At 37.5% G+C, this 12,918-nt stretch overlaps 1 protein-coding gene across 1 annotated transcript in view; it reads right to left on the reverse strand.

The window, feature by feature from the left end:
* Nucleotides 1-787: 787 nt before the first annotated feature.
* LOC140246863 (uncharacterized) overlaps nt 788-12,918 on the reverse strand; it is a 111,281-nt gene continuing 99,150 nt past the window's right edge. Inside the window, exons 52-55 of the mRNA XM_072326190.1 lie at nt 3,546-3,616; nt 2,993-3,061; nt 1,680-1,806; nt 788-954 (exon numbers count right to left, since the gene is read on the reverse strand). Coding sequence (XP_072182291.1) covers nt 788-954; nt 1,680-1,806; nt 2,993-3,061; nt 3,546-3,616 — 434 coding nt within the window. The remainder of the gene's footprint in view (nt 955-1,679; nt 1,807-2,992; nt 3,062-3,545; nt 3,617-12,918) is intronic.

Consider the following 12,918-nt stretch of genomic DNA (forward strand, 5'->3'; position numbering starts at 1 on the left):
TGTGCGAATAACCGATCCCCCTTTGATTTTTTTTTTTTTTTTTTTGAACAAGCAATCTAAAATCGGGTGATCTTAAACATCTGAGAGGATTATAAAATGTAGGCAAAATTGATCATATAATATCTTACAGCAATACTTTTACAATAAATTTCATATTTGCTTTGCTTCACTGTAGTAAGGATAACTTATTTTCGATGGCTTTCAAAGATGTTATCATTTACTTTATTAGAAAGTGAAGGTTGTAATAACCTTCATCAACTTAATCAAGTAGTAGTATCAAAATGTAGGAAAATATTATATAAATGGACGGATATATTTTATGAACAGTCTACGCTTTGGCAGCATCAGTATGAATTATTCTACATATGAGTAAGAAAGTAGCCTACAAAGCCAAATATAATTCACTTTTGACATACAGTGGTAGTTAATTGCTATGATGCTCTCACCAAAGAACAAAAAAAAAAAAAAGAGTAACCACTGTACTGCATTGGAACGTGACCTAGGAGTCTTAATAATTCACTTTTATTTAATGTTTTAATGGAAAAAAATAATGTTTTCCCCATTATTTTCCTTCTAAAAACATCCAGGTTTGGTATAGTCAGACAAGGCACACCCACACATGCTTTGTGTCTGTCTTCAAACTGCTTCAAGACTTAGACGTTTGCTAACCAAGTGCCTAAATTTTGATTTAGTGACGTCATAAAATCTGTGTATTAACAGATTTGACAGTGCTTTACATAAAAGGGTAAGGAATGACATTAAATGAAAGCACGAACGATTTGGTACACTACAGCTCTTCATGGACGTCTCGCTTCCGTCGTTTCTTCCGTCGCCTTGCGTCAGGGTACGTCACCTGGAATCGGCCGGCATCCAACGTGCTGGCTACGAAGTTCGAGTCGCCGTAAATTCTACCATGGTTGCCGTTGGGGGAGCTATCAACGAGCATTCTTGAACCTGTCATGGCAAAAGATTACATTTGCAGTAGGCCTACCAGGAGACAACCATCGATGAAAGGATAGTCAACCGTTGTAAAGAGAAGATAGCGAGAGGGATGTTTTATACACACGTAAACGAGTGAAACCTGCTGACAACAACTGCTTCTTTGAAATGTTTTGTTGGGCTTGGCCTTTATCTACCGAAGCCTGCACGTTGGAATCTTATGTCGCCTGATATTATATTATTATTATATTGTACATATTATGTACAATTTACATGACATACACATAAGACATGTACAAATAGTTTGTTTCGTCACTTAAGACAATAAACTATTCTAAAAAAAGAACATGAACGTGGTATTGTTTATGAATTATATTCCTGTAAAGTACCTAACTTCGGCCTGCGCGCTGCCATGGCAGTTGTTTGAAAACCATTAACCAACAATTGTTATTCAACTACTGATACATAAATGAATAAACGTCAATGTAAGACTAGTTGGATGAAAAAAAAAAAATGATAAGAGCCACTGGGTTTAACTGTGTTCTTTTGTACAGTGAAAAAAAGACAGAAAAAAAAAACCCACTAAAGGTGTCCCCTGTCTAGTTGAGTAACTCTCCTAGAAGAGTTGGGCGGTCGGACACACTGTAAACTGTCGTCTCGAGAAAACTGATAGGCAGGTGGTCGCTATTAAAGACTTTATTAAAGTAAACAACATGAAAGTAAAAGATCACTTGACTTACCACTCTCTTCCTCGTCCATGGTGTAGTGTCCGTCCAGCAGGTTTTTGTGTTTCTGCCACTCAAGGCTGGGTAATCCCATGTGTTCCCGGATTTCGTCGTCGAAGAGAGGAAGGCCCCAAATCCGTACCTTCGAAAAGTATTTTGTGACAATCAGTCATCACATTACAGAAACCCTACCTTTTTACGCCTTTATTTTGGAATAAAATAAAGCCCCCGACCCATGATCGATGCATGCTCAAGATATTGGAACAGCAAAAAACAAAAAACAAAAAACAAAAAAATAAAACAAAACAAAACAAAACAAAACAAAACAAACAAAACAAAAACAAGAACAAGAACAAAAAAACAAAACAAAAAAAAAACAAAAAAACAAATCTTTAAAGGACAAGTCCACCTTCATATACATAAGGATTGAGAGAATGCAGCAATATTAGTAAAACACATCAGGGAAAGTTTGAGGAAAATTGGACAATCCGCTCAAAAATTACGAATATTTTAAGTATCTGCGCAGTCACTGCTGGAAGAGAAGACTACTACAGTGTATGATGTCACATGCGTACAGCTATCTAAGGAAAATAAAAAAGAGAATTTCATAAAACTTTACTTTTTGAATAAAGTGCACATTTCTTCGACTTGCTACTGACGTATGTTAAGGGTAATATTATTCCCCCTGCCTTCTGAAAGGGAGAAGTCGAGTGTTCTTTTGTTATGCGAGAAAAATGGAAATATGTTGAATTGTCTTTATTCTTTCTTTATATCGTTGTACTCATGTGACATCACAAGCTACAGTAGTCTTTTCATCCAGCCATGACTGAGCAGAAACTTCAAAAATTCATAACTTTTGAACGGATTGTCCGATTTTGCTCAAACTCTCACTGATGTGTTCTACTAATATTTCTGCATTCACTCAACCCACATGTCTATGAAGGTGAACTTGTCCTTTAACGGATACATCTTTAACGGATACTACTGATTCAATCCCATGGTGTTTGTATATGGCAGACGTGTCCATGAAAGGTTATCACATAATTACTTTTAACGTTAAACGAATTTTGATTTCCCAAACGGCTTATCACTTTTTTATTTCCTTTTTTTTTGTGTAAGCATATCACCTTCTCGAAAATGGTTGGACAAAGAATGAAAAATTTTTCTTACAACATCCTGATGATCTAAGTGAAAATAACATTTTCAATTTGAAAACAATCAACATTAAATCCGTGTTTTATCAGATCCGTTTCGATTACATCTTATGCAGACCAAAGGACATTGTATACATGCATAAAGCATGGAAACATAAGTGAAATCCGCTTTACCTCATCCACAGTCCCTTGAAAAAAGAATCCGGCAAGGTTTCTTCCTAACTGCATTTCAGTATCGGTTTCCTAGACAAGAGGAGATTAAAACGCAAAGACGAAGGAAACAAAAATCAAACACCGTTTCATAAACAAAATTTCATATCATTTTCACGGAAACAACCAAGGAAAATGTACTTTAGTAACACTGAAAAAGAATGACACTGAAATACGCACCGAAGACATTCCCCCTCATCCTGGCATCTTAATGTCTTTTCCACGTACCAAACATTTTTACATATTTGACATCAGCTGCAAGTTGACGAATACCATCAGAGATGTTAGAAATGATGAAAACGTAATAGTACATCCAATCCCCTGCATCAAATCATTGTATTATTGGTACACGAGTTTGAGAGTTACATGTCGAACGGTATGGATATGGGTATATCAAACGATACTATCGATCCTAACAGAACTTTCATAGAACGTGAAGAGACATGTGTCAGTCAATTTTTATTTCAACTTGACGGGTTCAAAAAGGAGGAAAATATCAGAAATATAATGAGCTTACCCAAGTATATGTCTCAATATTAGAGAGTGTGGCTTCTTTCGTCCCATTGACAAACAAGGACATCGAAGAATCTGACGAAAATTTGGAATTAGGAAAGCAAATTGCATTATATCACAGAAAATTTTGTGCTGTTTTTACACAATATGCAGGGAATATATGAAAAGTTTGTTTGCAAAAACCGATGTCCATATTTGCCAAATAGAGATATTTGCGATTAACCCGTTTAGGACGGTTTGCTTTGGCGAGCGAACACCCCCACAGACGGACAGGTTTTCCAAAATCGAACCCGAACCGAGGGTTACTAAGGGGGTGTGACTTACGGTCCCGCTTTACCCAATCATCAAATTGCCGTGTATGCGGTGTAGGAATCCGCTTTCTGATTGGATGAATAACGACCGCTCATGAATAATAATGTCGCTTCCCTTCGCTATCTGGGTTCGCGCGCGCGGTTTGAACTTCACGTACTGAACGATCGTCAATTTACGTTCCCTCGTCAACTCAAACTTGTCAAATAAATAGCGTCTTTTATTATTGAGCACCAGGCTATGTCGAGGGTGTCGCAAATTTCTACTACATAATTGTCTTGAATTTACTGATTCATGGAGGCAATCTTTTATGGAAACTGTAATCCGTTGATCACAAGCCTTCAAAGTCTTTCAATGAAAAGCGATCGATCGTAGGATTGTGTACAGGCTTGCGTATTTCCATTTACACGACTGTAAGACACGCCAAGTAAATCTCGTATTGTGGCGATATCAAAGGCACACGAACCCACTTTTGACTTCCTGTTGTTCACAAAATTCCTTACCATAGCTAGTCAATGAATTTTGGAAACAGAAGGAAGTTTATTCATTTTGAAAATCTGTTACACCTTGTTTGTCCCCGCTACTTGTATCCAAATACAAAGCTCGCGTGTCTGTAACAGAAGCACGTGGCTTTATTTCAACACTAGGCAAACCATCAACGATGTAATATTACAAGTAGAATTGGTGATACTGATTTATCAAAGTCGAATTTCGTAATAGAATAACGTCCACTTGAGTTTATTTCTTGGTTCTGTTTCAGTAATTCCCATAATATTGACAAGAGCCTGGAATATGTTCAATATTCAAACAAATCTTTGCATCTTTCTAACTTTCTTTGAGACGAATACAAATGCATAATCCACGCTTGCGCGATACCTGCCATCCCCTGAAGAAGTCTGTATAAAGAAGTATGCTTCCTGAAATTATCAATCGTGAATACCCACAAATCAAGGTCAAGAAAAATGAAGAGAATAATTAAAACATTTTTGCTTCTTTTGACCATTACTTCAAAAATATACCTTTATATGTAGTGACCAATATATCATTTAAAAGGTATCATTTTGTACTTTATGACAAAGATCTTCAAAAATGGACTTATCGGTTTTTGCAAACAAACCCTTCATATAATACCAACTGTTGTTTGAAATAATAACTCCAGAATCATGTTATTAAGATAGTAAAGAGGAAAGACTACGTGGTCACTTGCAAATACTTCCGGAAGTATAATAAATATGCACAGACACGACATGTTTAAATTATCTCTTTTGAATTTGTTACTGCAAAAAAAAAAAAAGAAGATGTTGATGAATTAGAACAAAAAAATAATGATAACATTTTTATCAACGTCCATTTTGTGTGCTTTTCAAGATTTTCAAAACCACAGCGAAGGATATGTTCAGTAAAGTCTTAATAAGAATATTGTTATTATTATTATTATTATAGAGCCAGATGACAAACAGACAAATGAACTCAGAAAGGGGTGATTAAGAACAAGTGAAAATACCCCGCCACACAACGATCCCTTATACTTGTTTGTGCTCATTAGGTGATACGCTATCAGCGTATCACCTATTGTGATTGTCAAAATGTCTCTTTTTAGGTGATACGCTATCAGCGTATCACCTATTGTGATTGTCAAAATTTCTCTTTTTTTTATTCTTCTTTCTTTCTGCCACATTTTGTGTCGTCAATATCTCAAGAATGACATTACGAAATAACATGACATTTTCAGTCAACATGTCTCATGACAAAATCTAGCCACAATAAGGTTTTCATGACAGTAACATATCTATGACGTCATCTAGGCGCCATTTTGTGATTTTCGGACTTTGTCACATGACAACTAGATGTCATTTCTGTATCATTTTCGGTGGACATAAAGTTCAGGTCACGCTCTATCTTACTTTTTAACGCTAGTTACCAAGGTCATCATTAGGCGCGCGTAAGCGCGCGTCAAAATTTTAAAAGGCTCAAAACGACTTCCCAATGGGAAATCTCGAAGTTTCAGACAATTTTAAGCGTTTCAAACATTTTCTCGCGTGCGCGTCCGTCCGCGCAATTTCGCGCGCAGAGCCCGTAAGCAACATGAAAATGCAATTTTTTTTTCTGACTGATTTGGATTCCTTATACTTTGAGTAACAATATCCATTGATTTCCGATCGATTTCGACCTATAACAAAGGAATGCACTGGCGTCAAATTTGAAATTCCGCGTGCGCGTCTTTCTGCAAATATAGTGAAAAAACATGTCTTTGTTTATTTCGCCATAGCTCTTTAAATCGTCCGTTGACCCTATATTTCTATTGCATATTACAAAAGTATATGAATTGTAAATAACATTCCAAGTATCAATATTGCCAGGAAAACGCGATGACGTCATCATATCGTCATTTTAAATAAAAAAGTGGAATTATTTTTTTTGAGGTACTGTTTCAGACATTCATTTGCTCGTATCTCTGTTGTTTAAGCTTAATATTATCCCAAATTCAGATATGTTGTACTTTGAACATTTGCCTCTCAAGTCCATGTGATGGTTTTGAAATACGATTACGTCATCATACTAGAAATTGTGATTAAAGGTAAAGACTCAAATTCAGACAAGTTTACGTGTTATGTCTATGGGAGGTGATTTTTTTTTAAACCATGCATTGACTTGACAACGTTTAAGCACCTTTAACTCATCTGATTTTGCTCCATTTCCTCTGAAACATACGTATGTTGTAGCTGAGACAATAAGCTTTAGTAATCGTGCATTTTATGTTTTCAAATCTCCTCATTAGGTTGATAATTTTGTAGTTTAAAACTGAAAATGAGAATGCAATCTGTACAGAACGATTCCCAATTTTTCTTTGCAACTGTATATTGATCGAATCCACGCTGCCACTTGTGAGAAGTTGAATAGCGCCATCACAAGTCAACTAGTCACGATAATATTATTATATATTTAAGTTTCGCACTCAATCTTCAGGACAGCCGTGTGGCGTAATCGCTTAGCGCTGGGTGTTCATAACGCCATACCGGAAGGAGAGAAGTTCGACTCCCGCAGGACTTTTCCCGTTCTTTATTTTATTTCTTTTTTTTTTCGGCAGGTCAGCTTTACTCCGATGTCATTTATCATATTATTTTATCAAGTGTACGTATTGGAGTTTGGAGATTGGGTTTGCTTCATTAATTTTTTTCACACTTAATGTTGTAAATTGCCCCTTGTTACAGTGTCCCGCTTGCCACCTTTCGTTTGCTCTTTCCTTTTCTCTTCATTGGTTATTGTTATACTGTAACAGGATAGGCAGGAACATGTACGTTTAGATAACTGGCAGGAATCGGAGCTGAATTGATTAACTCTAGTCCAGGTGTATGGCGTCTCGCTCATCTCTTTGAAATTCCAGGTTGTTATTGTTTGACCCAATAACCGAGACGTAGACAGGTTTTATGTTGCTATAGAGGTATCTTGTGCCACATGAATGGAAGGCATCACTGTTTAGTAGTAGTGATGAACTTTTTCATGTTGTAAATGATATAAAGATATGAATTTCACATCCAATCTTCGGGACAGCCGTGTGGCTTTATAGTCGCTTAGCGCGCTGCATGGTCATTATGCACTACCTTAGGACGAGATGTTCGAGACCCGCAGGACGCTATTATTTTTTTTCTCTCTCTCTTTCTTTGTTTTTCTTTTGGCAGTTCAGCTTCATTCCAATGTCATTACCCCACGACACACAGTCACTCAAGTTCCTTTTTTTTTGTCGGAGGCTGGAGGTTGGATTTGCTTCATTTATCATACGTACACTGCAAAAAGTCCGGTGTTAAATAGTGAACACCGAGCTGGTGTTAAATTTTCGGTGCTCATTTATGGTGTTAAATTAACACCCACAGGTGTCATTTCCAAATTTTAAAATGTTTTTTGAAGAGTTTCTTAGTAACTGCACTTCTTGTTGATTTTTAATTTAAACAAGACGATCAAGAATTTTACATTAAAATACTAGATTTTTGAAAAAATGTGAAAATGAATTTACACCAAAGTAACACCAGCTGGTGGGGTCCCTTATTGAAGCTGGACGGGTGTTAAACCATTGGTATTAACACCAGCAAATATCAAATCAACACCATGTGGTGTCATTTTTGAATTAACACCAGTACAGTGTCAAAATAACACCAGGTACAGTGTCAAATTAACACCACGAAGTGTCAGGTGAACACTTTTCAACACCATCACAGTGCATTTTTAACACCTGTGGGTGTGGTCCTTTATTGAAGTTTGATCGGTGTTAGATTTAACACCCGTGGTGTTAAATCTAACACCGATGTTTTTACAGTGTAATGTTGTAAATTGCCCTTGGTATACAGTGCCCCGCTTGCCACCTTTCGTTTTCTCTTTCCTTTTCTCTACGTTTGTTCCTGTTACACTGCACAAGACAGGTCGGGAAATAATTTACATAACTCAACTGGAGCAGGAATGGCGACTGAATTAATTAACTCTAGGCCAGGTGCATGGCGTCTAGCTCATCTCTTTGAAATTCCAGATTGTTATTGTTTGACCCAATAGCGAAATTGTAGACAGGTTTTATGTTGCTATAGAGGTATCTTGTGCCACATGAGTAGAAGGCATCACTGTTTAGTAGTAGTAATGAACCTTTTCATGTCCCTCCATGTCAGTTATAGGGGTTATAGGGGTTGTGTGTCTATCTGCCAAAGAAAAGGAAAACTTATTTTCGTCATGGCTGTTTCTTTATACGTAGTCGTAGGTGATGAGTGTTGTTGGTATCTGAGCAGTGAATAACACAACATCAGGCTGAAATCCCCCTTATATACGCGCTAAGCGTTCAATTGATATTTATCATCTTGATTTATGTAGTCAATCACTGCTAATGGACGGTTACAGAATATATATATATGTTATGACACCTTTCACTGAAAGTTTGTAAAGCAAAGTTTGTGGACAAGGCAAGCAATTGTACATGAATAATACCATTGATTTCAGAGGGAAATTATGGTATACCTAAATTAATGTAAGGGTATCATTGCTTTGGAATTGCTGAGACAATATCTTGGCACGAGGGCTTCCACTTCTAATAACTGATCCCTTTGAAGATGTGTCAGTCACGGGTGATCGTCATGATTCACCTTTCACGTAGAAGGTATACGTTCCACACTCTTAGTTCGAGAAGACTTACCATCATACTTCAAATTGTGATTAAAGGTAAAGACTCAAAATCAGACAAGTTGACGTGTTATGTCTATGGAAGGTGATTTTTTTTTTTAAACCATGCATTGACTTGACAACGTTTAAGCACCTTTATTTCAGCTGATTTTGCTCCATTTCCTCTGAAACTTAAGTATGTGGTAGCTCAGACAATAAGCTGCAGTAATCATGCATTTTTATTTTTTCAAATCTCCTCATCAGGTTGATAATTTTGCAGCTAAAAACTGAAAATGAGAATGGAATGTGGAGAAAACGATTCCTGAATCATCTTTCACATATAAGCTTACGTTCCTCATATTTTCTCGTCAAGACGTACATGGCCGAGAGGATAAAGGCGACGTCACAAGAGACGTGAGGTTGCACACGTACGGGTTCGAACCCCATAAGAGCACGAAACAAAATACTTATATCTTTTGCTTTTTTCCTTTTATGGAGTATTCACCTTCGTCCATGTAGAAATCACGTTTTCATGTAAACGTACACACACACACACACACACAAACACACACACACACACAATATCCCTTTGTTTTGTGTTTGAGACCACATTGCTTTGACAGGTAACTTGGACTTGAAATTACAAATGTTAAAGTGAAGATGACTCTTAAAAGACCGCATGGCCATGTTTGATTTTTTTTTTTTTTTTGCAATATAAAGACCTATTGGTAAATATTCATTCACATATCCTTTCCAATCAACTTACTTGGACACGCCGACACCAAACGAAATTTTCAATTAGTTGCATGACAGAAACAATTTCATCTGAATTATGTAGGACTGTATAAAGAATTGGACTTCACGAACATTTCTCAATATTACTTCAAGTCGCTACTTAACATTATTTTCGTTGTCGATCACTGAAAATGAGAATGGAATCTGGTTGAAACGATTCCCCATTTATCTTTGTAACTGTATATTGATCGAATCCACGCGGCCACTCGTGGGAAGTTGAATAGCGCTATCAGTCACTTGACGTATATAGCCAAAAAACTGAATATCAATGTATAGCATACATAGATATATTTAAGTTTCGCAGAAGATCTTCGGATCTTCCGTGTGGCAGATTTGCTTAGCACGCTGCGTGTTTATAATGCCCGACCGGAAGGAGAGAAGTTAATCGAGTCCCGCAGGACTTTTTCCTTTTATTTGTTTTCTTTTTTTTTTCTGCAGTTCAGCTTCACTCTGATGTCATGAACACAGCTACTCTATTTCCCTTATTTTGTATTGGAGTTTGGAGGTTGGGTTTGCTTCATTAATTTTGTCACACGTAATGTTGTAAATTGCCCCTTGAATTAAAACAGTACCCCGCTTGCCACCATTCGTTTTCTCTTTCCTTTTCTCTTCATTTGTTCTTGATATATGTAGCAGGATATTTAGGAACGTGTACGTTTACATAATTAACAGGAATGGGATCTGAATTAATTAACTCTAGTCCAGGTGCATAACGTCTCGCTTATCTCTTTGGAATTCCAGGTTGTTATTGTTTGACCAAATGACGGAGTTAAAGACAGGCAGGGAAGGAAGTGACGTGATATTGCTTCATAATGAGGAATTTCGGGCAACACCTTTCCAAGTGTAGTGATTATGACGGGGTTCTCTGTCGTTTATTTTCGTCATGGTTGTTTCACTAGTTCAGCCATAGGTGACATATGTTGTTGGCATCTGGGAGAATAGAACAGATCTGTACCAAACTGGAATAGCCCTATAAGCAATGTGGTAAGCGTTCAATTTTTTGCATTATCTTTCTTCTTTAAAGTCAGTCACTACTGATCGAAATACACAATATAATATGACACGTTCTACTGGTAGTTTAGGAAAAGGGAGTTAATGCACGATGCAATGATAAGTGTGCTACCACTGATTTTAGAGACGTCATTGTGGTGTGGTACTGGTGATGGTAAGGGAACCATAGATTGCTTTTAAAGTAATGAGACAATCATTGGACCTTTGCATCAAGACCGTATTCCCATCTAGAATATAATGCATGTTCGTGCGGCGTTTTTTTTTTTTTTTTTTAATCTTGACGTGGGCATTTTCTTTTTCTTGTTTTTAATTCAAGAATGTTATATCTAAATTTGTTTCTTTCCCCTAACATTTTTTTTTTGTTGAATATAAAGTTGGACGTTCCGTGACCGAATAGAAAAGCAGCGATTTAGTTACAGTTTCAATGCATCTTGTTTACCATCTTCTCTTACATTAAATTGATGGTTTTTATATTTGAAATGGTCTGTCTATTTGCCAGTTTATGCTTATAAAACACTGCTATAACAACTAATACATTTGCTTCACTTGTCACACGCAATGATATGGATTGCAGTTGTGCTTGCAGTTTTCCTTTTGCCACCTCTCGTTTTTCTCTCCCCCTTTCCCTCACTTTGGTTTTGTTATACTGCAGATGGGAATGATTACAATAACATAACCCAACTTGAGGTAGGAATGAGAACTGAATAAATTAACTCTAGGCCAGGTGTATATAGCGTCTCGCTCATATCTTTGAAATTTCAGGTTGTCATTGTTCGACCAACGGAGTTGAAGACAGGCTTTATGTTGCTATAGAGGTATCTCGCGCCACATGAATGGAATGCATACGCTGTTTAGTATTAGTAACGAACTTTTTCATGTCCATCCCTGCCAATAAAAGTGTGTTTGACGAGGTTCTGTGTCATTCTGCCTACGAGAAAATAAAGTTTTATTTTCGCCATGGCTGTTTCGCTATGCGTAGCCGTGGGTGATGGATGTTGTTGGCATGTGGGCAGTAAAGAACCGAGTATCATGCTATAATACCCCCCCCCCCCCCCGTTAGGTTCTAAGCGTTCAATACGGTGATATATCTTTCTTCTTTATTATATCAACCACTGCCGATGGAATTACAGAATTATGTTATGACACGTTTCACTCAAAGCTTAAAGAACTAAGTTTATGCACGATGCAAGTAATGGTGCATGAGTCCTATATACCATTGATTTTAGATGAGAAATTATGATATGCCTATAGTAGGGGTGTCATTGATTAGGAATTAATGAAACGATTAAGCACTCCTTCCACTTCTAACTGTCCCCTTTGAATGTGTGTCGATCACGTGAGATCGTCATGAATTATCATCCACGTATAAGCTTACGTTCAAAGTGTACTCTTAGTTAGAGGAGACCTATAGTTACATGGTTAAAGGCGATGTCTCTTTCGCTGGAGCCGTACGTTTGGCCCATTTTTCTTTTGCCCTTTTCTCTTTAATTGAGGTATCACTTTCGTCCAGGATAAATCACATTCTTATGTAAACAGACTCACTTGCTCTATATCCCTTGTTTTGTATCGGAGGCTTCATTGGTTTTAATGCTGGTAAATCTCACAGGCTTGTATATATAGCTGTAAGAGATCTCTGAACTGATCATTGTAATAGCAAGATTAGAGGGAGTCATATTGGTTATGTAAATAATGGTCAAAGGTTATGTTTTAAAAGGCCACTGTTAATGCCAGGATGGTTATAAACACTTAATTGTCATGTTTTATTTGTACGTGCCGAGGATCACTTGGACCCCGTTTACAGTGCGAGGCTCGGCCGCGGCTCGGCCGCGCCGAGCCCACCTTCATTTCGGTGTAAACGCGCAAAAGGCCAAATGCGGGGCCAAAATTGGCCTCGCATTAGGCCACGCTCTGGAGGTGGTCTCGGCCGCGGTCGAGCCGCGGTCGCGCCCGGCCTTTTTCGCAGTGTAAGCGCAAACTGGGCTAAATGCGCGGCCAATTTTAGTCTGGCTTCCAAACCCTCGCCTGTACTATTTCGCTATTCAGGATATTAACCACTTCAACGTCGAAAACTAGGATAGTTTAAGGTGGTTTTGTCCTCCTAAGGTTTTTCTCCTTCGGCAAAGGCC

This window comes from Diadema setosum, chromosome 3 (genome assembly GCF_964275005.1).
Source record: "Diadema setosum chromosome 3, eeDiaSeto1, whole genome shotgun sequence".
NCBI classification, from domain to species: Eukaryota; Metazoa; Echinodermata; class Echinoidea; order Diadematoida; family Diadematidae; genus Diadema; species Diadema setosum.